The 25102-nt window shown below is 44.6% G+C and overlaps 2 protein-coding genes across 2 annotated transcripts; one reads left to right on the top strand and one right to left on the bottom strand.

The window, feature by feature from the left end:
- Positions 1 to 1565: 1565 nt before the first annotated feature.
- On the bottom strand, positions 1566 to 16459 carry SEC61B (SEC61 translocon subunit beta). The gene is made up of 4 exons (XM_077491818.1): positions 16295 to 16459; positions 6812 to 6909; positions 5672 to 5773; positions 1566 to 1800 (listed from the first exon to the last, which is right to left on the bottom strand). The coding sequence occupies exons 1-4, from the start codon at positions 16295 to 16297 to the stop codon at positions 1713 to 1715; spliced, it is 291 nt and encodes a 96-aa protein (XP_077347944.1). The 5' UTR covers positions 16298 to 16459; the 3' UTR covers positions 1566 to 1712.
- A 194-nt stretch (positions 16460 to 16653) lies between these two features.
- On the top strand, positions 16654 to 24260 carry ALG2 (ALG2 alpha-1,3/1,6-mannosyltransferase). Its single transcript, XM_077491817.1, has 3 exons — positions 16654 to 16915; positions 20543 to 20888; positions 22537 to 24260. Exons 2-3 carry the CDS (start codon positions 20577 to 20579, stop codon positions 23443 to 23445), a joined length of 1221 nt encoding a protein of 406 aa, XP_077347943.1. The 5' UTR covers positions 16654 to 16915; positions 20543 to 20576; the 3' UTR covers positions 23446 to 24260.
- Positions 24261 to 25102: the final 842 nt, after the last annotated feature.

Raw genomic sequence — 25102 nt, forward strand, 5'->3', positions numbered from 1 at the left:
TGTGTGTGTGTGTCCATCCATCCATCCCTGTGTGTGTGTGTGTCCATCCATCCATCCCTGTGTGTGTGTGTGTCCATCCATCCATCCATCCCTGTGTGTGTGTGTCCATCCATCCCTGTGTGTGTGTGTCTCCATCCATCCCTGTGTGTGTGTCTCCATCCATCCATCCCTGTGTGTGTGTGTCCATGTGTGTGTCCATGTGTGTGTGTGTGTGTGTGTGTGTGTGTGTGTGTGTGTGTGTGTCCAGCCTACCTGTGTCCCGAGCCTGTGTCCCGTGCCTTGCCTCCTTGCCTCCGTCCCGTGCCGTGCCTTGCCTCCGTCCCGTGTCGTGCCTTGCCTCCGTCCCGTCCCGTGCCGTGCCTTGCCTTGCCTCCGTCCCGTGCCAGGATCGCCGCTCTTCGTCGGCGCCTCGGCGGACATTCTACCATTCAAACGCCGCGCCTCCGCCTTCGCCTGTGATAGGCGGAACACTGAATTTCCCAGCAGCCTGTGTTCCGCCTATCACGGACATCGTCTCATCCTCGTCCGTAGTACGAGGATGAGACGATGTCCGTGATAGGCGGAACACAGGCTGCTGGGAAATTCAGTGTTCCGCCTATCACAGGCGAAGGCGGAGGCGCGGCGTTTGAATGGTAGAATGTCCGCTGTCTGTCTGCTCGACACGCTGATCGAGCAGGCAGACAGCGATGACTCGAGTATAAGCCGAGGGGGGCACTTTCAGCCTCAAAAAAGAGGCTGAAAATCTCGGCTTATACTAGAGTATATACGGTATATATATATATATATATATATATATATATATATATATATATATATATATACACACACACACACACACACACACACACACACACTATAGACTACACTACATTGTGCACAAACTACCATGGTCAACACATTAGTCATTTTGAGGACCGTTTTTAACCAATTAATAGACTAGGAAAAAAATTAAATATAGGGGGAAGAAGTACCGTTTCCAATTAAAATACCCATATTTAAAGAGCTTTGATTTTACAATTGCCAAAGCTCTATTTGGCAACTTAAATAAACCAAAAGTTGCTAAAAGTTCTCTGGAGAAATTTGGTAACAATGTTACATTATGTTTTTTTTTTCAATCTGCAGCAACCAACTTCTTCCAGGATACATGCTGATAAAGACTCATTTCTAATCGGTAGAATCAGGTCACATATTCCTAGGGTTTACCATTTATGACGTATCAACATAATGGTAAACTATTAGTAACTGCAGGTCATGCCGACTCTTTCAATAAAAGGATTTCCCCTTCTCTGCCCCCCCCTTGCTATTTTTATTAACATAATTTGTGATCATTTGTCATTAAGTGCATCTAAATCCAATTACAATATATACAAACATGCTAATATCTGTATAAATATTCTCATGGGGCCCCGTGAAATACATTTTAAAATGGAATAGGATTTGATTTTTAGTTTATTAGCAACTAATAGACAATTAATGCAATAGGTTTGTGTGAATTTACATCATCCAGATCAAAATGACAGCAGCCACTTTATTTCTATTCAAACCAGAAGAAAACATTGACACCGTTTTGTTCTTTTTTTGTTTTATTTACAAAATTGACATCTTAAAAGTTTGCCAAAACCACAAGTTAAGTCTACACTTAAATGCAAGATGGTAGTTCTCTGAAGAAGTCCAAAGCTTATTTGGTCCAAAGTAGCCTTCAGCGCAGACGTTTAAGAACGTGTGTATTTACCCCAGATGTGAAGCATGAACACAGAAGCAATAAAAAGTAGACTCATCACCAGTACTGGAACAGGCCCTCTAAGCAAAAAAAAAATAAAAAAAAATAAAAAAAAATTTGTACCAAAATTTATATTTAGTAAAACATAACAGACAATACTTATAGGATGGGAGATGGAACCCAAGCAACATGATGCACGGGGAGCACAGTGGTTATCTCTTCCGTCCAGCAGCGCTAGGGTCATCAGTACGAATCCCAACCATGGCACTACCTGCACAGAGCTTGCTTGTTCTCTCTGTCCCCTTCTTAGATTTCCCCCAGGTACTCAGGTTTTATACCACACTCCAAAGACATGTCGGTAGTTTGATAGGCTCCTGTCTAAAGTGGCTCTAGCATGTGTATTAATGCGAGTTACATAGTTAACTATGTAACTCGCATTAATACACATACTAGAGCACCCGGAGGAAACCCACGCAGGCACAGGGAGAACATGCAAACTCCAGGCAGGTAGTGTCGTGGTTGGGATTCAAACCAGCATTTTACTGCTAGGTGAGAGTGCTACCCACTACACCACTGTTAGGGACCTTAGATTGCAATGTGAGGGCAGGGACTGATGTGAACATACAATGTACTAAACATAGCTCACAACTGTCCCTGATTTTAAAAGGGCTGTCCCTCATTTAAACACAAAGTCCCTCTCGCCTCCTCATTATGGTCTGATCTAAATAGTTGTATATAAAATGCATCCATTAAAAAAGTATTTTACAGTGCTAACCCTTTCATCCAATTTCTAAATTGCTGCATTTGTAAATTCCAAAAGCCAGTATACAGGAATAAGTGGTAAAAAAAAAAAAAAAAAAAAAAAAAAAAACGCACTTGTAGGTTTAACCAATTTTTTTGTACAATTCTCCTTTAAGGGGAGTCGTGGCAGGGTCTTATGCCTACATACTTTTGCTAATAGGTGTCCCTCATTCCCATTTCAGAAAGTTGGGAGGTTTGGTAAAGTGCTGTGTAAACTGACAGCACTAAACAAGTACGATCCCCATGAAGAAGTCACATGACGTAACGCGTAGGGATTGGCCAGAGGACGAACCGGAAGTAGAGTAAGGCGGGAGGAAGTTGTCATTATACCCTCTTCCTGATTGTGCTTGTTTTTGCAATTAAAATGTGAGAGTCTTTACTGCTTTTTAATAAATCTACCTGCCGTTTTTTAAACTACTACACTATGGAAGTCTCCCGTTTCTCTCTCTCCCCCTCCTCTCTCTTATTTTGAGCCATACACTGTGAAATAGAAGTGAAGATCCATTTCACCTATTCTGGAAGCTGGGACTGGCCCTCTAGTGGCGGAATTGTATCATTGCATCCCTCCTTTGGATTTCCTGATGGCTATTTATTATTTATGAATGAAATAAGAGAATCTTGGAGTTTGTTTGATTTGCTTATTCACTTCGTTTAAAGGTGAGAGTTCTGGGAGCCTTGAGTAGCGGACATTTTATTATTGTTCTATCATTAAACCTTTTTTCCATTTTTTATATATTTTTTTATGCGTGCTGTTTTTGGACTATATTTTTTTCACGGCATTGTATGTATGCACATATTTATATTATTTTGAATTTGTGTATTTTATTTGAGTGGCATGATTTGCGCAGGACCCACCCCTTTATATTCACTAAACAAGTGCTGGTAATAAATAAATGCAGCATTTCTAGTTTGAGAGGTCTGCAATTTAGCACTTGTTATGCATTACACAAGTGCTGAAGCTTGACAACTTCATATCTGCAATCTGTAAATTATATTCCCAGACATGACTTCCTGTGATGAAGGAACCTTAACCACTTTAGGACCAACCACTGTGGATATACATCTCTACTTTGACATTGGCTGCCATATCCCCGGTATTTTTATCCATGGAGAGCGATCCTCGTTCACATAAAAAAAAAAAAAAAAAAAAAAAAGTGGTCTCAGTGGCAGATTCACCACGAGATCACTTGAATGAGTGCAGGGTGCCCACCTTCTCCCCAGGCGTCTCAGCCGCTTACCAGAGCCATGGGAAGCCGCGGAAAAGATCCGAGCCCCGGGATGGGGAGCCAGGACAGGGATCTGACAGCTCCCCGTTCTGACAGGGGAGTTAGAGAGAGTTCTTCTGTTCATAGTGATTAGGAACAGCGATCGCTCTCCTCCAGTCAGCCCAGCCCCCAAACAGTTAGACACACACATATCCCCTTGATTGCCCCCTAGTGTTAACCCCTTCCCTGCCAGTGACATTTATACAGTGGCTATTTTTAGCGCTGATCGCTATATAAAATGTCAATGATCCCAAAAAAAGCATCAAGTATGAAAAATGCCATAACTATATCCCCTATTTTGTAGACACTAACTTTTGCGCACACCAATCAATATATGTTTTTTTTTATATTTTTTTTAACAAAAATATGTAGAATACATATTGGCCTAAACTGATGAAGAATTATTTAAATTTTTTTGGGGACATGCTAGCAAAAAGTATAAAAGTTTTCAAAATTGTCACTTTTTTGTTTATAGCGCAAAAAAATAAATAACCACAGGAGGTGATCAAATACTACTGAAAGAAAGCAACATTTTGGGGGGCTGCCAATTATGTTTGGGTACAGCATTGCACGACAGCGCAATTGGCAGTTAAAGCAATGCAGTGCAATTTCACAAAAAATGGCCTGGTCATTAAGGGGGAAAATCTTGCGGTCTGTAAGTGCTTAAAGAGGAGGTCCCCCCCACTCCTGCAAAAAAAAAAAAAAAAAAACTCTGCGCTCTCCTACTGGCCCGGCAGCAGGGGGTAGAAGGCCGAGATGTGACATAATGCGCCATGGCCTGGACTCCTGGAAGTGGGAGACAGGATAACTGTCAAAGAGACAATTTAGCAAAATTTCTACTTTTGGGTGGAATTCTACCTTAAGGTGGTTAAAGTGGATCTAAGCCTGAAAGAAAAAAAAAAAATGTATTCTATTGCAATTCTTGGATGTAATGGCTGCATCGGTTTCCTTTTTAGGCTATGCCCCCCCCCCCACCCTGGTGATCAAGCAAATAAGTCTGTCATTTTTCAGCTTTAACATACCAAGCTGTCCAGCAAGTAGCAATTAGGGATTCTTACAATGGATAGCTTTTATTAGTTTATGGAAAACCTTTAGGGGCAGGCACTAGACAGCACTGATAACCAGTGATGTTCCCAATCACGTAATAAACATGACAGTGATGATAGGAGAGCAAGCATGGGGTTGTCAGTAAAACATCTCCCAGACTGAGCTGTCACAGTATTTTTTTCTGCACTGAAGCTCAGTACACTACAGTTTTTTTTTTCCCCATGGAACCCACAGCTCTGGTCAAGTTAGTTCAGAGATCTCCCATGCTGAGCTGTTGTGTTTTGGCCGGATTGCCGCCCCCCCCCCCCCCCCCACCAGTGCCCTCTGTCATTGGCTGATCGCTTTCTATAAAGAATACATTCACTGTATGTGGTCCTTTGATGTCAGAGGCTGCACTTGAGGCTCCCCCTATATTTAGTATGTTTAGCTGTGAACTGCAATGTAAAGGGGGGCTGTGATGTGAAAGGGAACCGAGGACACTGTGGGACAGCTTTAAAGGGGGAACTGTGGTGTAAAGGGGGGCTATGGACACCAATATAAAAAAGGGGGGTGTGAAAGGGAGCCGAGGACAGACTGACTATCCCATCCCCTGACCCAGTCACCACAACCCAAGATTCACCCCCCGGAAGATTGCCTGCCATGAAATCTGTGCCTTGTGTCAAAACAGTTGCTGCCTCAGACCACTCCGTTATAATGAATAATCTCTAGTATGTTTGATTGAACTAAAGCAGGGCTGTACACACAATTTGCATGTTGAAGAATATTTTGATAGTATCTAAACTAAAGATAGATAAAAAAATAAATAAAAAAAATAAAAAACAGGCAACATGAAACTTACACTTTAAGACCTGGAGAGTCCTCTGTATAGAATCGCCACATGCCTCCTGTGCCAGCAGATGTGGTCCGTCCAGCACTTCTTGCACCACTGCTTGTAGTTTTTCTTTCATTTAGGAGGTAGAGAAAAAAAATAAAAAAAATAATGAATATACTTAGGAACAACATTCACAGAGCTGGAGTTTCTCTCTCTTCCCCCCCCGCCCTTCGCCACCCCCCAGTATTTGAGTTTCCACCTCTCCGGGGAGGCACAGCGACATCACGTACCCCTACTAGAAACATCAGAAGCCAGGCCAATTTGAAATCTCTTGTTTTTTTACAATTTTCGGGGCAACTAATTTTAAGTTGATTTTTTTTAAACCATTTGTTTAGCAGTTCAATCTCTGTATTTGCGGACAATACTAAGCTAAGCAGGGCAATAACTTCTCCACAGGATGTGGAAACCTTGCAAAAAGGATCTGAAATTGAGGTGGGCAACTACATGGCAAATGAGGTTCAATGTAGAAAAATGTAAAAATGCATTTGGGTGGAAAAAATATAGTTCTTAAAGGGCTTTGTTTTTTTAAATCGCACCCTGTCCTGCCAAGCTTGTGCGCAGAAGCAAGTGAGCAGCGCCCGCGTATGAAAACTGTTAAAACCACACATGCGAGGTATTGCCACGATCAGTAGAGCGAGAGCAATAATCCTCACCCTAGACCTCCTCTGTAACTCAAAACATGCAAACTGTACAATTTATTTAAACGTCGCCTATGGCGATTTAAGGGTAAAAGTTTGTGACCATTCCACGAGCAATTTTGAAGTGTGACATGTTGGGTATCAATTTACTCGGCGGAACATTATCTTTCACAATATAAAAACAAAATTGGGCCAACTTTACTGTAGACTTATCTTTTAATTTTCTCTTAATTTCATTAAGTGTATTTTTTCCCAAAAAAAGTGTGCTTGTAAGACCGCTGCACAAATACGGTGACAGAAAGTATTGCAACAACCACCATTTTATTCTCCATGGTGTTAGGAGGAAAAGAAAAAAAAAAAAAAAAAAAAAAAAAAAGTTTTTAACTTGTAAACAAATCTCAAAAAGAGGCTCAGTCCTTAAGTGGTTAAAGTATAATATAATGTCACCCAAGAAGTTTGTTCATCCTACCTTTGTCTCACAGTAGATCCTGCTGCTCTTGGGGAAACTGCTTTACTTGGTGATCGACTAGAGGCACCAACATTGGTGGAACTTGCTGCAGGGCCAGGCTGAAATACAAGATGTGTACATTTGGTATTACCTATAAAAAGCCACCATCACAGAATCATAGCTCTAGCTTTACATGAGATTATTGGACAAGGCCCACGATAATTCTAGGCTACAGCTGAAGGATGAAAGGGTTTCTAAATTAGGCTACAGGTAAATAATGGTGTGCACTACAACCATCTTTGTGCCACAAACACTGAAATATTCAGAAGAGTCATTTTATCTCCATAGGGTAATGGCAGGTGAGCAATTCCAAACAATTATTTTCCATGATGGAGGTTCGTTTTGCACTAAGTTTAGAAAAGACTCAGTTAGACTTACCGGTGACGGTATTTCTAAGAGCCTTTCAGGACAACCCCGGAGAGAGTAGCTCCACCTTGCAATCAGGAAACACATGCCCACTTTAAAAACACCTCCTCCTCCTCCATGGCTTCAGTTATTGTGGCCTTCCGACGCTGGAAAACAAAGCACAGAAAGCACAACACCATGGTAGAACTTAATACATTTACTAAGCATAACCTAGGGAGGGAAGTAACGGTTGTCCTGAAAGGCTCTTAGAAATACCGTCACCGGTAAGTCTAACTGAGTCTTTCTCAAATCGCCTTTCAGGACAACCCCGGAGAGGATAACCGAGAAACTTACCCTAGGGCGGGACTACTGCCTGCAGTACCTTCCTGCCGAAGGCCTGATCTGCTGCAGACAGTAGATCTAACCGGTAATGCCGGAGAAATGTCGAATAACTGGACCAAGTGGCAGCCTTGCAGATTTGTTCAGGCGTGGCACCGGCCCTTTCAGCCCAGGAAACTGCTGTGGATCTAGTAGAGTGGGCAGCAATACCTGAGGGAGGTATTTCTCCTTTTGCTTTATAGGCTTCTGTTATAGCCAACTTAAGCCACCTACCCAGCGTACTTTTAGAAGCTTTCTCCCCCTTGCGTGATCCAGAAAATATCACAAAGAGGGCGTTTGATTTTCTAAATTCTTTAGTAACTTTCAGAAACTGTAAAAGACATCTTCTCACATCCAATGTGTGAAAAACTTCCTCTCCTGCATTTGCTGGGCTTGCAGAGAATGTAGGTAACACTATTTCCTGTGATCGATGGAAAGTTGAGGATACTTTCGGTAGGAATGCTGGATCCGTCCTCAGTACCACCCTGTCCTGATAAATTCTAAGGAAGGGTTCTGTAATAGCTAGAGCTTGGAGCTCGCTGACTCTCCTGGCCGAGGTGATGGCCACCAAAAAGATTGTTTTTAAAACCACCTTCTGCAAAGAAGCCTCCTGTAAGGGTTCAAACGGTGCTCCCGAGAGACCCTGTAAAACTGTAGACAAATCCCAACTGGGAAAGTCTTTAAGGGCTACTGGTCTTTCGAGCAAGAGCCCTAAAAAATCTAGAAATTAAAGTTTCTTTAGATAAAGTCTTTTCAAAGAAAACTGATAAGGCAGCCACCTGAGTCTTCAGGGTACTGGCTGCGAGACCCTTCTCCATTCCTTCATGGAGAAACTCCAAGACTGACACCGTGCTCTTGACCTTGAGTTCTCTAGAACTGCACCAGGAGTTGAACTTTTTCCAGACCTTCATGTAAATTGCCTGTGTAACTGCCTTCCTACTGGACAGCAGGGTCTTTACTACTTTATCTGAGAGACCTTTAGCCTTTAACAGGTCCTCCTCAGAAACCAGGCGGTTAGCTGCAGGAGTTCCACTTCTGGATGACTTACTGTCCCCTGGGATAACAGATCTTTTCTGAGTGGTAACCTCCATGGGGGCTTCGAGGCTAGGTTTCGAAGACCCACGAACCAGGGTCTTTTTGGCCAAAAAGGAGTGACTAGTATTAAGTCTGTCCTTTCTTCCCTGAATTTCCTCAGTACTAGTGGAATTAGAGGAAAGGGGGGAAAGGCATAGCACAGCTGGTAATGCCAGGGGTGAGCGAATGCATCCAACCCTATTGCTGCATCTCCTCGGTGAAGAGAAAAGAATCTGTCCACCTTTGAGTTCTGCTGGCTGGCAAAAAGGTCTACCTGAGGAACCCCCCAGGCCTCGGAGATCATCAGGAACACTTCCTGATTCAGACTCCATTCTGCCTCTAGCAATTTGCGCCTGCTTAGGAGGTCCGCAAACAAATTCTGAGAGCCCTTCAGATGCACTGCCGATAGTGAGGCTGTGTTCTGTTCTGCCCAGGCTAACAACAGATTGGCCAGCTCCATCAAGCTCCTGCTTCTGGTTCCCCCTTGCTTCATAATGTAGGTAACCGCTGTTGTGTTGTCTGACAACACCTGAACATGGTGGCCTCTCAAACTCTGCTGAAATGCCACTAAACCCAGAAAGATCGCCTTCAACTCCCTCCAGTTGGATGATCTTTGAGCTTCCTGTTTGGACCAGACCCCCTGAGATGTCTGACCATCCAGATGGGCTCCCCAGCCCCAGGCACTTGCGTCTGTAGTAAGGCGCTTGTCCACAGGAAAGGTCCACACCAGGCCCCTTGAGAGGTTTGCCTGGTCTCTCCACCACCAAAGAGCCCTTTTCGTCTTTGACGAAATTTTTAGCTTTTAGCAAAGGATCCTGATGGGACCAGCTTGACAGAACCTCCCTCTGAAGGGGTCTGGAATGGAACCTGGCCCACTGAACAGCCGGGATTGCTGCCGTAAGCAGGCCCAGAACTGCCATAGCCATCCTGACTGAGACTGTCTGGTTGCTCTGTATCCGCTGTACAGCTAGCTGTAACTTTTCCTGTTTTTCCAACGGCAGGAAAACTTTCTGGAGAATCGAATTTAATGTATACCCCAGAAATTTCATTTCCTGTGAGGGGGTCAGGATTGACTTCTCTAGGTTTAGAAGCCATCCCAGGCCCTCGAGGTGAGACTGGGCCCTCTGGAGATTGACTAGGACCTGCTCCCTGGAGTCTGCAAAAAACAAAAGGTCGTCCAGATAAGGAACGACTGGAATTCCCTTCAATTTCAGGGGTTCCAAAGCCTCTGCCATAATCTTCGTAAAGACCCTGGGAGAGGACGAGAGTCCGAACGGCAGAGCCCTGAATTGGAGGTGCCATACCGAACTCCCTACCTTCAATGCCAGGCGCAGGAACTGCTGCGATGCCTGATGAATTGGTATATGAAGGTAGGCATCCCTTAGGTCCAGGGATGCCATGAAGCATTCTGGGGTCAACAGCTTTGTGATGGAGAAAATTGTATCCATCCTGAAATGTTTGTACCGAATGAACCTGTTCAGGAATTTCAGATTCAGGATTAGACGGTACTTCCCTGAGGGTTTTTTCACCAGAAAAATATGTGAATAAAAACCCCCGCCCTGCTGGCTTACTGGGACTTGAATCAGAACCTCTTGCTGTATCAGCTCCTGTAACAACAGCTTCATTGCAGAGGCCTTCTCCTGATCCCTTGGCAATGTTGTCACATAAAACCTGCTCGGGGGTAGTTCTGAAAACTCCAACATGTACCCCTGATCGACAACGCTCTTCACGAACAGATTTGGAGACAGCCTGTCCCATTGTTCGCGAAAAGCTGACAGTCTCCCCCCCACTGGGGAGATATTGTCACTTGTTCTTAGGGGACTGCTCTGGGGGAGATCTAAAGAGGACTCCACCCCTGCCTTTGCCCTTCTGTGAACCCCATCTGCTCTTGTGCTCCTGGTCTTTTTTATGGGACTGCTGAAAAGCACGAAAATTCTTTTTAGCAATCTGCTTTTTCTTAACTGGAAAAGCCTTCTTTTTATCGGCTGTTCTATCCAGCACAGACTCTAAATCAGGACCAAAGAGCAAGTCACCCGAGAAGGGAAGACCACACAGCTTGACCTTAGAGGCAGTGTCCCCAGACCATGTTTTCAGCCAAACTGCTCTCCTGGCTGAATTTACAAGAGCCGAAGACCTAGCGGCCAGTTTAACTGATTCTGCTGATGCATCCGCCATGTATTTGACTGCATTCAGGATCAGTGGAAAGGACTCTAAGAGATCCTTGCGGGGTGTCCCCGCCTCAATATGGCTCTTCAGCTTCTCTACCCAACATTCCAGATTCCTGGCCACCACCGTAGCTGCCATTGCTGGTTTTAGACTGACTGACGCAGCATCCCAAGCTTTTTTAAGGATGGAGTCAGCTTTTTTGTCCATTGGGTCTTTAAGGATCCCCATATCTTCAAAGGCTAGATCCGTTCGTCTGGATACCTGCGAGAAAGCTGCATCGACTCTGGGTTTCTTGTTCCAAACCTCTGAGTCCTTATCTTCGAAGGGAAACCTTCTTTTGAGAGCTTTAGAGAAGAAAGGGGCTTTTTCTGGGTCCTTCCACTCCTTTCTCACTGAGTCTGAGAGGACCCTGTGGACAGGAAAAACTCGCCGTTTTGTTTCGTCCAACCCCTGGTACATTTTGTCATGAACTGACAGTTGTACTCTTTCTTCCTGAATTTCTAGAGTAGTGTAGATTGCTTTTAAAATATCATCTACTTCCTCTAGTGATAGCTTGAATTTGGAGCCCCTGCTATCTTCTTCCTCTTCCTCCTCCTCAGAATCCCTGAAGGAGATGAGAGTACTACCCCCTTCGTCTCCAGACTCTTCAGTTTCCACCTGTCTGGATGACGACGCCCTGGGGCTGGGCGGTAAGTTCTGAGGCTCGGTCTGTGCGGGAGGGTTTTGTATCAGGATGGACTTGACTGAACTCAAAGAGTTTGTCAGCTCTTTAACCGAAGAAAACAAATCCTTATATTGTTGAGATGTTTCCTCTTCCACCAATTCTCTGATACAATTTCTGCACATTGCCTTCTGCCATGAATCTCTGAGGGGGGTTTTGCAGGAAGGACATTTTCTCTGACCTGGTCTAGCTTTTCCTAGTGATTTTTCCTGAAACGACATACAGGTTTAATTCACTAAAAGCTCTCAACAACCAGTTGCTTAACACCAAGCCAGTGCAGAGACCCACCACCAAACAGACCTACTAGTGAGACCCCAGAACTAGGCTGCAAAAGGTCAGAGCGAAGTCCACCTCTGACCTGCAGCGACAGGCCCCCAAGAGGGGGGAACAAACAAAGACATACCCACAGTAAAGCAGAGGGTGCCAGTGCACCTTACGTACCTGGGCTGGACCGGTGCTGGGGGCGCCTGTCTCCGCCATAGCTGGCTTGCACTCTTCCATCGTTTGAGTGAGGCAGCTATTTTACAAACAGCTCTCATTTTAAATTTTCCCGGCCGCCGCGTCATCAAGGCCGGCCGGAAGCGGAAGCACACGGTCACCTGACCCGCCCCATGACCCCTGCGTTCCAGGCGCTGAACCACGGCGCCACGCCCCCTCAGAGCGCCCGCGCGTCACCGTGAACGACGCCGTCGCCGCCCGGGACCCGGCGCCGAAAACGGAGCCATGCCGCTGACCTGCAGCGGCCTCCGCCAGCAACAGAGCCCTCCCTGCGCTAACAAGCGGACACCGGGCACCCGACGCCGGCACTCCGAGGGTCCTTACTCCCGTGAGATGGCGGGACCAGGAGCTCCAGGAGTCCTCTCCCCGTGGAGATGCTGCTGGGGGTCAAAGAGAAACAACCTGCAACAAAAGGTAAGCCTTACTCCCCTGCAGAGAGTGTAGCTCTCCCTGGTTCAGGCACATGCTTCCTCCAAGGAGGAAACACAATAACTGAAGCCATGGAGGAGGAGGAGGTGTTTTTAAAGTGGGCATGTGTTTCCTGATTGCAAGGTGGAGCTACTCTCTCCGGGGTTGTCCTGAAAGGCGATTTGAGAAAAATAATTCTAAACTTAGTGTATACCTGCCTTCAGTTTACCAAAATTATATGCTTTTCCAGTAACTGAAAAACTTATGTTAAACTAAATCCATGGATTTAAAGCAGAACTAAATCCTTCTATCCCATTTAGCCGAGGAAATGCCATCTTAATGGGGTTGTAAACCCTCACGGTTTTGTCACCTTAATACATTCTATGCATTAAGGTGAAAAGCCTTTTGCGCTGCAGGCCCCCCCCCCCCCCTTTTCTTACCTGAGCCCAATCGTTCCAGCGACAGGGATGAGCGCAGCAGCTCCAGCCGCTCTCAGGTCCTTACTGATTAGACTGATAGCAGCAGGAGTCATTGGCTCCCACTGCTGTCAATCAAATCCAGTGACACAGGAGCCGGACTCGGGAGCGCGCGCGCACACACACACACACACACACACACGCACACGCACACGCACACACACGTGCCCCCATGGAAATAGTCTGTCAGTGGGGGCACTTGAGAAGGAGGAGGAGCCAGGAGCACTGCAGAGAGACCCCAGAAAAGGAGGATCAGGCCGCTCTGCACAGAGGAAACAAGTAGCACTTAAAAAAAAAAAAAAAAAAAAAAAAAAGGAAGCTTTATAATCACTTTAAGCCTCATACACAGAACGAGAATATTGGAGAATTGATTATTTTTATTTTTTTTTGCATGCTAGTCTCATACTGAAAGCCAATAGGTTACAAAAAATTCTCGTACGACAGACTACAACTTTGGAAGCGATGTATTGTATTCTTTTGTTTCCATGCATGCGTGGTTCTGGTCATGCTTTTTTTCATTCAGCTACAATACTAGCTACACAAAAATGGTTTGTTCTGTTATTGTATGAGAAAATTCTCCTGTTTGTCCCTTCAGATATTTTTGCATGAACTGTCATGATCGGCTCTCGAAAGTGGTGTACCAATGATCAGATTATCAGACGATCGTTCCAAATGTGTTCCCCCTCCCCCCCCCCATCCAATATTCCGCAACTGCCATGTTGCTGCACATGTGATCAGTTATGACACCAGTCAATTGATGGTTTGACAGATTGGTTGAGGGTATATTCAAATGGGACAGTTAGCATTTCTGGCATTCCAGGAATGTAACTGTTAGGCTTTGTTCACACCATATGTAGAGATTAGAGCTGCCACGACGCGTCGACGTAATCGACTACGTCGACTAAGAAAATGCGTTGACGTGCGTGCAGGGCGTCGATGCGTCACAGTGGGGGCAGTGCTTAGCATTTACCGCTCCCCTCCGTGCCGCCGTCCCCCTCTCTTCTCCCCCTCCGTGCCGCCGTCCCCCTCTTCTCCCCCTCCGTGCCGCCGTCCCTAGGGGTGCAACGGATCGTCACCGATCCGTGCGCACATGCCGCGGTCTCGGCCTTAGGAGAGGCCGCGGCTTCGGCCTAGCTCCGAAGCGGCGCCCATCTTTCTACACCCAGGCGTTTACAATGTGATCGCTCCGAAGCTCCGAAGCGATCACTTGTAAACAAACCGGCGTCATGACATGACGCCGGTTTCTCTCTCCCCTCTCTGTACTGATCTGTGCAGTGGAGGGGAGAGGTCGGATGGATGCAGCCATCCCTCCATACCTTGCCAATGCTATACTCTGCCCTGCCCTGCCATGCTATACTCTGCCCTGCCATGCTATACTCTGCCCTGCCATGCTATACTCTGCCCTGCCATGCTATACTCTGCCCTGCCATGCTATACTCTGCCCTGCCATGCTATACTCTGCCCTGCCATGCTATACTCTGCCCTGCCATGCTATACTCTGCCCTGCCATGCTATACTCTGCCCTGCCATGCTATACTCTGCCCTGCCATGCTATACTCTGCCCTGCCATGCTATACTCTGCCCTGCCATGCCATACTCTGCCCTGCCATGCCATACTCTGCCCTGCCCTGCCATACTCTGCCCTGCCCTGCCATACTCTGCCCTGCCCTGCCATACTCTGCCCTGCCCTGCCATACCCTACCCTGCCATACCCTACCCTGCCATACCCTACCCTGCCATACCCTACCCTGCCATACCCTACCCTGCCATACCCCACCCTGCCATACCCTACCCTGCCATACCCTACCCTGCCATACCCTACCCTGCCATACCCTGCCCTTAAGAACGGTCACAGCTGCGTCTGCTTGCAACCGACCTGTCGTTCCCTCAGATAAATGGTTGGTGTCATAGCTGAGCGCTATGGCAACTGTAGGTCAAACAGAAGCCAAGATGGCAGCTTCCTTGACTGTAAAGGATAGGAGGGTATATTTCCGCTTTAAAATTACCATCTTGTCATCACATCTATGGTAGTTTTGTTGACACTTCTGAAGGATTCTCCCAGGTTCAGAACTAGTTATAAAAACTGCTTTAGCAAAAACTAAATTCTGTTTTAATGGCACCTCGGTGGTTTTAATCGATGTTCCCTGTGATCTAAATGGTTAATTAGCTTAAAGCCCAACTCCAGGCTTGTTGAATGGGGGGGGGGGGCAGAGAACCCCCTCCCCACCCAGGTGCCCATTTTATAACCGAAATTAAGAAAAAAAAATTGCTTAAAAGATTTTTCGGTCCTTTTTAGTTTGTTTAGCAAAAAATTAAAACCCCAGTGGGAAGAAAATGATAAAAATTGAGTTTGGGTATAGTGTTGTATGACCGCGCAATTATCATTCAAAGTGCAACAAAGCTGAAAATTGTCCTGGGCAAGAAGGGGCGAAAGCGCCCGGTACTGAAGTGGTTAAGGTGAAAAATGGAGGGTTTACAACCCCTTTACGTACGTGTACCTGGAATTCTTCTTTAGACTTTAATGCAGACATACGGAAATATACAAATTAAAATAAATAAATAAATAAAAAAGGGCTCTATACACCGTAGGGAACTGGTTGCAGGACACAGGTGGCTCTTGTCTACCACTAGAGTACCTCTTCTCCGTAACATGTGAACACTGGCACAAACCTTATGTGTACATCATAAGTCCCTGTTCACCTCTGGCATTTTGGGATCTCAGGCAGAATCACTGCAATCCCAAATCGCACCGCAGTAGTGGCAAAACGCGCTGTGTATGTTCTGTCGCCATGAATTTTCAATGCACCTAAAACACGGTGCGGTTTTGCGGTGTTAAATCACACCGCAGTCCACATTGTGCAAAGCCCATTGTCCATATCGCTACTTTTTGGGCGACAGAATTCACACGGCAAAACCGCACTGTGTTCAGGTGCCATTGAACGTGAATGGCACCCAAATGCGCGTAGTGCCACTATTGTGGCATGCTTAGAGATCGCAGGCAGAATCACGTTTATTCTGTCTAAAGTCCCAAAATGCGAATTGGCCATTAGGTTTGGTCTATAAGCAGAATTTGTTTGCTTGGGATCTGAACGCCGTGCAATATTACTGATCACATCACAGATGCGTGCGCTGGGCTCATAAATGACAATACACCCGTGTTTAGATCCAAAGAGAAATATAATAACGCCACGTTTAAGGCATGAGCCCTAAAACCAGTGGAATGGTAGAAGTGTATGGAATGCTCCAGAAGTGCCAACGCTGCATCCATTTGGGTAAACCGACACCAGAGCCCGCGATCCCACCACAGATATGAGAACTATAGAAGAGCACTGCATAGACCTAACCTCCCACCCACACATAAATACGTCTCCGTCTTACCATGTTTCTGAGAGGTGAATGAGCCTACTACACTCAGGAATACTCCGCTCGGCTTCGGTACAAATGGGAAGGCAGCGTCACTTCAATGCTGAAAAGAGCTCTCACGTAACAGGAAGCTTCTTTATTGACCAATCGCGCTACTCTATTCTCCCTCATACAGGCCCTTCTGTTCTACGCCCTCTTTAGTCCACGTCGTCTTCCGTTCCATTGGTCTGATGTTTGGGGAGACAGCCATTTTGTCGAAGACTAAAGGCATTAGAATCTATGGTAAATGTCACATAAATTATGGCGCCATAGTTTACGACTATTTTTTGCTTGTTTTATGTAGCGTGCCAGGTGGGTATGAGGGACACGTCGGCTGTCTGGCAGAAGACGTGTTTAGGTGTCAGGCGGTGGGGGGAGTTCCTCAGTGTGGGATAAGCCGGAAGTGATTGGTAGCGCTGGGGTTATGGACAGTGCTAAACATGTAGTACTCTACCTGGAACCATTGTAGAATATTAATGATAAGTGCGGTACGACGTTAACCAGACAAGAAAAGGGCTCAGGCATGTCCTGTGCTTGTGAAGGTGTCATTGGAGGGAATAGTTTTCTGTGACAACCACACTAACCGGTTCATTCGCTGTGAGTAGAAGCTACTTATATGTTGCCTTGTTTCTTTTCCTGCCATTTCCAGAGAAAAAACATTAAGTGTCAAACTAGCAGCCCTCAAGTTGTGAAACTACAAGTCCCATGAGGCATTGCAAGGCTGATAGTTACAAGCATGACTCCCACAGGCAGAGGTGTAATGGGACTTGTAGTTTTGCAACAGCTGGAGGGCTGCCAGTTTGAGACCCCTGGGTTAACCACTTCAGCCCTGGAAGAGTTTCCTGCTTAATGACCAGGCCATTTTTTGTAATACGGCACTGCGTCAATTTAACTGGCAATTGTGCTGTCATGTGACATTGTACCCGAACAAAATTGACGTCCTTTTTTCCCCACAAATAGAGCTTTCTTTTGGCCACCTCTGCAGTTTTTATTTTTTGCGCTATAAACGAAAAACTATATTTTTTACTTTTTTGCTATAATACAGATCCAAATAATTTTTTTTATTTTTATTTTTTTTAATCAGTTTATGGCGATATGTATTCTTCTATATATTTTTGGTTAAAAAAAAAAAAAAAAAAAAATCACAATAAGTGTATATTGATTGGCTTGCACAAAAGTTATAGGGTCTACAAAATAAGGGCTATATTTCTGGCATTTGGGGTGTTTTTTTACTAGTAATGGCGGCGATCTGTGATTTTGATTTATTTTTATTTTTTAGCAGGGTTGCGGCGGACACTTTTGACACTTTTTGGGGCCATTGACATCTATACGGCGATCAGAGTTAAAATAGCCACTGATTACTGTATAAGTGTCACTGGCAGGAAAGGGGTTAACACTAGGGGGTGATCAAGGGGTTAAATGTGTTATCTAAGGAGTGGTTTTAGCTGGGGAGATGGGACTACCTGGAGGAGGAGACCGATCGCTGTTTCTAATCAGTAGGAACAACATATCCGTCTCCTCTCTCCTGACAGAGCAGAGATCTGTCTATTTACGTTGACAGATCTTCATTCTGTCTCTGTCAGGAGTGATCTCTGGTGGCCGGCGGGCATTGCGCCGTGCACGCTCCCCTGAAGCTCTTAAAGCGGCCGACTTACAGTTATGGCGATTCGCCCAGGGGAGCCAACTTGTAGCAGTATAACTGCGACGGCTGGTCAAGCATGTCATTACTTACCTGCTCTGTGTATTGGAATTGTACAGAGTGGCCGCAAACCTCCTCCTCTTTTGCCGGTGCTCCTGGCCCATCCCCTATGTCCAGAGGATGGACTTGGCTGCAACTGGCTCCAGGTCGCGACCCCCAGGGTCCCCCAGCTCACACCCACAGTAGGCAACAGGAGGATAGGGATAGTGAGGGATAAAGCCAAGGTCTGGGCCACAAGCAGACAGGAATAGTCAGGGACACGTCAATAGGTCAGGATCACAGGCAAACAGGGATAGTCAAGGACACGCCAAAGTTGGTAACGGAACAACAGAAGAGCACACGGCAGGTAACAGGAAGCTAGCACACAAAGGTTGATCAGCAGGGTTGGCCTGCAGTGCACAGGTTAATATAGAGCTCCCTGATAGGAGCTAGGGTGGGCAGCAAAAATGAGACTCAACCACACATCTAAATGGAGCCTTCAAGTGTATCTCTAGATTTTTTTTTTTTTTTACTATTGGATAGAATTTCTATTTTCAATACGTTTATTTGTTTTATGCAATGTACAAAGAAAAAGCAAAATGACAGACGTTATAAATGTAGCCAGATAACACAGGTCTGTTTACATGGGATGCACTGAACAGAATTAATGTAATTACAGTAAAATAGCCAGAAGGAAAAGTGCTTTAAAAAAAAAGACCATAGAGGAAAGATTGACATGGTCTCAATATCAGAGGCCAAAAAAACAAAAAAAAAAACGCATAAACTAACCTTGGCATAGATAAAAACATATGGGCTATGCCATATAATTTGAACAGGCTGGAAGAAAGCAAGTGGGAAGGGAGGGGAACGCAGGATACAGGGTGGTCCAAATCGCCCATAGTGCTCAAGATAATAAAGGACCATGGGGTTGGTTTACTAAGGCTACTTTCACACTGGGGCGTTACGTGCACTGGCGGTAAAGCGGGAGCTATATTTGGCGGCACTTTACCGTCATTTTAGCGTCGCTATGCGGCTGCTAGCGGAGCAGTCTTAACCCCTGCTAGTGGCCGAAAAAGGGTTAAAACCGCCCACAAAGCAGGTTTGCAGCGCTGCCCCATTGTTTTCAATGGGAAGGGGTGCTTTTGGAGTGGTAAATACACCGCTCCTTCAGCGCTCCAAAGATGCGGCTTGCAGGACTTTTTTGACCGCCCTGCAAGTGCACCGCTCCAGTGTGAAAGCCCTCAGGGCTTTCACACTGGAGACACAGCAGCAGCTGTTTCAGGGCGCTTTACAGGCGCTGTTTTTAGCAGTTTAGCGCCTGAGTGTGAAAGCAGCCTAAAACTGTAGAGTGCAAGATCTGGTGCAGCTCTGCAAAGAAACCAATCAGCAGGTGGTCGGGGATGAAAACAAACCTGTTGCTTTGCAATGAATGGGCAGCCTGTACCCCGCAACAATAAAAATCTATGATGTAAGGAACTCTGCATGCTGATCTGAGAACATGAGCTTACATTTTTTTAACCCCATTTTTGGGTCTCTAGAGGTTCTGGTAATGTAGTCAGGACCTCACAGCTCTTTCCTGGGAAGGCTGTGTTCCCTGTGTCTGCCAAGGAATTATCATAGGTAAAACTGCCAGATATGTGTTGATGTAAAAATATTGAATTTCCTTTTTTTCCCTAGATCATGCAAAAAATCCCATTCAAGATGAGACGAGCAATAATAGTTTTTATGAATTGACAATTGAGTTTTGCACAGTGAGTGGTGAAGGTCCATATTACAGTGGAACTGTAGGTGCCAATATGTTTATAGCAGAGTGGGGAAGGGTTGGAACTCCTGTCAAATTATCATTGCAGTGTGTGCCTGTTGAAGGGATTTTTCCAAGGCGTCTTTCAGGACAGCACCTGAGAGAACATGACTCCTCCCATCGGAAACTAGGAAGCACCTCCTTCCTCCAAATCTTTAAAAGGAGTCACCTTGTGTTTCCTCTGGCCTGGAGGGAACATCCATGGGGGAAGCCATGGGCTCTCTCAGGTGCGCCTGGGGGACAGGGTTTCCTCACCTTTTTTCTTGCCCTCCCTATTAGCGCGCTTGGCCGAAGCAGATCGGTGGTTGTGCGTGCACCGCCACCATTTTTTCAGTGGCCGAGAAATGTCTTGGTTGCGCTGCAGGTAACCTCACTTAGGCGCGAGCAGGCATCCGGCGTAATTTCCGGCACAGGGGGAGGAGGCAGGGTTGGTGCTGTGCAACGAGAAGATCCCCCCCACAGAGGCTATCAAATACCACCAAAAGAAAGCTCTATTTGTGTGTGTGTGTGTGTGGGGGGGGGGGGGGGGGGGGGAGAGACATTAATTTTATTTGGATATAGCGTTGCACGAATTGTCAGCTAAACTAACGCAGTGCTGTATTGCAAAAAATGGCCTGGTCATTAAGGGAGTAAATCCTTCCAGAACTGAAGTAGTTAAAATCACTGCATACTTATGATTTTACTACTCTTAAAGCTTTTAAAAGAAAATACCAATGTGAATAATGCAATATTTTGTTTCTCACAGCTGTTTTCCTGCCTGTGTGCTGTTGTCAATAGTCATGGGACCGACAGTGCTTTTTATTCATCCAGACCTAGGAATTGGTGGCGCTGAGAGATTGGTTGTAGATGCAGCTCTGGCCTTGAAGTCTTGTGGTTGTAAAGTGCAGGTGTGGACAGCTCATTATGACACGAACCACTGTTTTTCGGAGACCCTGGACTCTGGACTTTCCATTAGATGTTGTGGAGACTGGCTTCCTCGAAGTATTTTTGGGAAATGTTTTGCACTTTGTGCTTACATTCGCATGATATTTCTAGCTTTTTATATAGTATTCCTCAGCGGGGAGCAGTTTGATGTGGTGTTCTGTGACCAGGTATGTTAAACTGTATGTAGTTTAAAATGTTTTTTATTTTATTTTATTTTTTATTATTTCATTTACATACAGTAATCACCGTGATCTCAAATTTGAAGATTCAGAGCTACCATTGTGTTATGTTAACACTGTGCCCAGAATTGTCTGATTTGACGTGTATTTTGTTTTATTTTTTACTCTCTTCCTATAATTCCCTGATGTTAAGTTTAGTCAATGTCTATTACTGTGCCCATGCTGGCTTTGCTAACTCTAAACTGATTGAAGGAAGTGAAGGTGCAGTGGCCAGCACAATGGGCATAGCATAAAGTAATACACACCATGATCAGTGTGCTAGACAGGGCACCACATGCAGCAAAATCCAAATCCAGTGCACAACATATTGGACACTGCTACATGCACCACTCCCAGCATCTTAGACTTGGTACACAGAAGCACACATACACCATTTCCATTACAGTGGACACAGTAAGACACACAAATCCCGGTACACTTGTCAAGGCTTCACTGCATCTCCTTTCATTCCCAATACACTGTACAAGGCATTACACCTTTCCCACTATACTCAATATAGCAGCATTATAGGACATTCCCAGTTTAATTGGCACAATGTGACAAGCAATTTCCAGCATACTCGACACAGTATGGAGCAGCACACACTTCCCAGTATACTGGATACAGTAGCACACATCATTCCCAGTGCCTATATTATGTTTGTAATGTTAATTGACCGACAGGAGTTAAACTGTGACATGTACTTGAATCATAGTAAAATGAAAAAACATCCACCCCTAATACACAATACAATAACTGCATAAACATCACACACTATACCAATATACAAATATGAAAGAAATATATTCAAGGGTAAACTAGCATATTAAAGTGTGTGTATATGTGTGTGTATATATATATATATATATATATATATATAAAATTATACCCACACACACACGGCCTCCGAAACATTTCAGCAATTTGCCGGTCAAAATGGGGTGGGACGGAGCCCATTATGGGGGGGGGGTTTATAGCGCAGGAGAGCCGCCTGCTTGATTAGAGCGTCGGGAACATCACAGCTTTAATTTTAATAGCGCTGTGTTCCCCCGCTGTGCGCCGTCACATACAGCCCCTCCCCCTTGTCCGGGGAACTTTGATAGACAGATCTCCTATCCCAGGATTGGACGGGTGATCTGTCTATCAAAGTGCCCGGACAAAGAGGAGGAGCTGTATGTGACAGCGAGCAGTGGGGAACACGCAGCTATTGAAATTAGAGCGCCGGGAACATCACAGCTTTTAATCAACCAGGCGCCTCTCCTCTCCTTTCCCTTCACGGGCTACACTACTGGGGAAACAGACTGGCTGCATTTATCTCTTGTATCATGTCCCCAGTCTCTGATCATCTCCTGTATACATTTATTTTTTTTTTTTTTTTTTAAGTTTTTTGGTTTTCGGGCCTAGTGTATTTTCATTTTCAGTATTGGTTTCGGCACAAAAAAAAACCATTTGGTGCACTCCAAATATAAATATATAACATTATGCAGAGGGATCACCGCCAGCATGCGCTTTTTTTTATTAAGTAGGAGAGGTAAGCTTGTAGTTCTTTCGTGTAACACATGGTGCATTTCTAAATTTTGTTCTTGCTCTTTTGTAGGTATCTGCATGCATTCCTGTTTTCAAACTGGCTAGAAACAAAAAACCTGTTTTATTTTATTGCCATTTTCCTGATCAGCTCCTTACTCAGAGGATGTCATTAATTAAGAAGGTCTACAGAGCTCCCATTGACTGGTTAGAGGAGAAGACCACTGGCATGGCCGACTGCATTGTAGTCAACAGTCATTTCACTGCTAAAATATTCCAGGAAACCTTTTCTTCATTATCTCATATACAGCCAGATGTCTTATATCCATCATTAAATATTAGCAACTTTGAATGCAGCAATTTTGATGGTCTCAGTGAACTTGTTCCAGTGGGCAGAGAAATCGTATTTCTCTCAATCAATAGATATGAGCGAAAGAAAAATCTTACCCTTGCACTTGAATCCTTATGTGTTCTACATGCTAAACTGAATTCTGTGGACAAGGAAAAGATTCATCTTATTCTAGCTGGGGGTTATGATGATAGAGTTCTGGAGAATATTGAATATTATCAAGAGCTGAAAAACTTTGCAGAAAAATATGAAATTGGTAATCATGTTACTTTTCTAAGATCATTTTCTGACAAGCAAAAACTTAACCTGCTTCATAATTGTACATGCATATTATACACTCCCAGTAATGAACATTTTGGAATTGTTCCAGTAGAGTCTATGTACATGCACTGCCCAGTAATAGCTGTCAATTCAGGTGGTCCTCTTGAATCAGTTGTAAATAATGTGACCGGTTTTTTGTGCCCCCCTATTGCGGAAGCATTTGCTGATGCCATGGAAAAATTTGTTAGAAACTCTTCTCTCAGAGCAACTATGGGGAAGTCTGGACATGCAAGAGTTTTGGAAAAATTTTCCTCTGAAGCGTTTACTGATCAGATTTATCATTATATTTGTAAACTAACTGAATATAAATGAGTTATATACAAGTTTGTTACTGATACTGAACGGGGTTAAATCGGAAAACCTGTATTGCTGTACAAAATATGTGATTACAATTTCCTATAGTTTTTAGAATATATCTAGGGACAGCCAGTAAGAGTGCTTTCAAGGACAACTACAGCGAAAACTTCTCTTCTGTGATTTCAACTGCAGCATTCTCATTGTGTGTAGCTGTTTGCACAAGCAGGGGATAGAAAAGTCTATCTGATCTTGTAGTCATAGAGGACCGTTTATCAGGCATAAATGGGTATTCAAAGGAATATGACACCATGGGAGCAACCAATACATATTGTTATTATACGGGATTTATATAGCACTGACAGTTTGTGCAGCGCTTGATGAATAAAAGCATAGATCCCAGTAGACAGTCATTAAAGGGCTTATTAGGCTCTGTTAGATAATGTGGTTGGTTGGGGGCTTTTTGGATTAGCCTACGTGATTTAACAGGCACCAGATTTTTCAAATGTTTGTTGAACATTATTATAGGTAGATGGGAAAACATTATCCCCACTGCTGAAACTCATGTTGTAGAAAAAGTGGCTTTTCATTTACAGCATTAAAAACATTTCCTCTTTAACCACCTCAATACAGTGCACTTACACGCCCTTCCTGCTCAGACCAGCTTTCAGCGCTCTTACAGTTTGAATGACAATTACTCAGTCATGCAACACTGTACCCATATGAAACTTGCGTCCTTTTTTTCCCACACAAATAGAGCTTTCTTTTGGTGGTATTTAATCACTAGTGGGTTTTTCTATCTTTTGTGCTATAAATAAAAAAAAGACCGTAAATTTTGTGAAAAAAAAAATGCTTTTTTCTTTGTTTCTGTCAAAATTTTGCTAATTAGTAAATTTTCTTCATAAATTTTGGGCAAAGTGTACACTGCTACATATCTTTGGTAAAAAATAACCCAGATTAGTGTATATTATTTGGTCTTTGTAAAAGTTTACAGAGTCTACAAACTATGGTGCCAATCACTGAAAATTTATCACATCTGATCAGGCCTTCAGTACATCAGGTGTATCTCATTTGAGACACTAAGGCCTCTTTCACATGGCCGATCCATTCCAGTCTGCCAGTTTTTCAGGCGGACCTGAACGGGTCTATGGAGAGTCAGATGGCAGCGGTGACATGTCTGCTGACATCGGACCCGCTCTGATCCGAAAAAGTGTGACGGAGGAAAAACCTACTATTCCATCCATCATCGGATTGGGTGACAACAGACACTGCGGTCCGTTGTCATCCGATATCCCATAGGGGAGAGCGGTGCTCTGACAGGTCCATCCCTGCACAGTGTCATCTTCCTGGTCAGTGGGAACCGACTGAGCGATCCCTGCTGAGCAAGTGGATATCCACGGGGCGGATAATCACTGATCCGCCCCATGTGAAAGAGGCCTAACAAGTCAGGATAGTACAAATACCCCCCCCCCCCCAAATGACCCCTTTTTTAGAAAGTGGACATTCCAAGGTTTTAAGTAAGTATCATGGAGTTTTTTTTTTCCCACAATCCTTTGCAAAATAAAGATTTTTTTTTTTTTTCAACAAAATTGTGACGTTATTTTTCACACACAGCATATGCATACAACAAATTACACCCCAAAATACATTCTGCTACTCTTCCCGAGTATGGCGA

This window comes from Lithobates pipiens, unplaced genomic scaffold (genome assembly GCF_037356315.1).
Source record: "Lithobates pipiens isolate NorthernLeopardFrog02 unplaced genomic scaffold, aLitPip1_a1.2 Scaffold_19, whole genome shotgun sequence".
Taxonomy (NCBI): domain Eukaryota; kingdom Metazoa; phylum Chordata; class Amphibia; order Anura; family Ranidae; genus Lithobates; species Lithobates pipiens.

Coding starts and splice junctions, on each gene's coding strand:
- ALG2 (XM_077491817.1), top strand. CDS start 20,577: ATGGGACCGACAGTGCTTTTTATTCATCCAGACCTAGGAATTGGTGGC. Junction 20,889..22,536: donor ATGTGGTGTTCTGTGACCAG/GTATGTTAAACT, acceptor GCTCTTTTGTAG/GTATCTGCATGCATTCCTGT.
- SEC61B (XM_077491818.1), bottom strand. Junction 5,774..6,811: donor GGATCTACTGTGAGACAAAG/GTAGGATGAACA, acceptor CCTAAATGAAAG/AAAAACTACAAGCAGTGGTG. Junction 1,801..5,671: donor GACTCTCCAGGTCTTAAAGT/GTAAGTTTCATG, acceptor TTTTTTGCTTAG/AGGGCCTGTTCCAGTACTGG.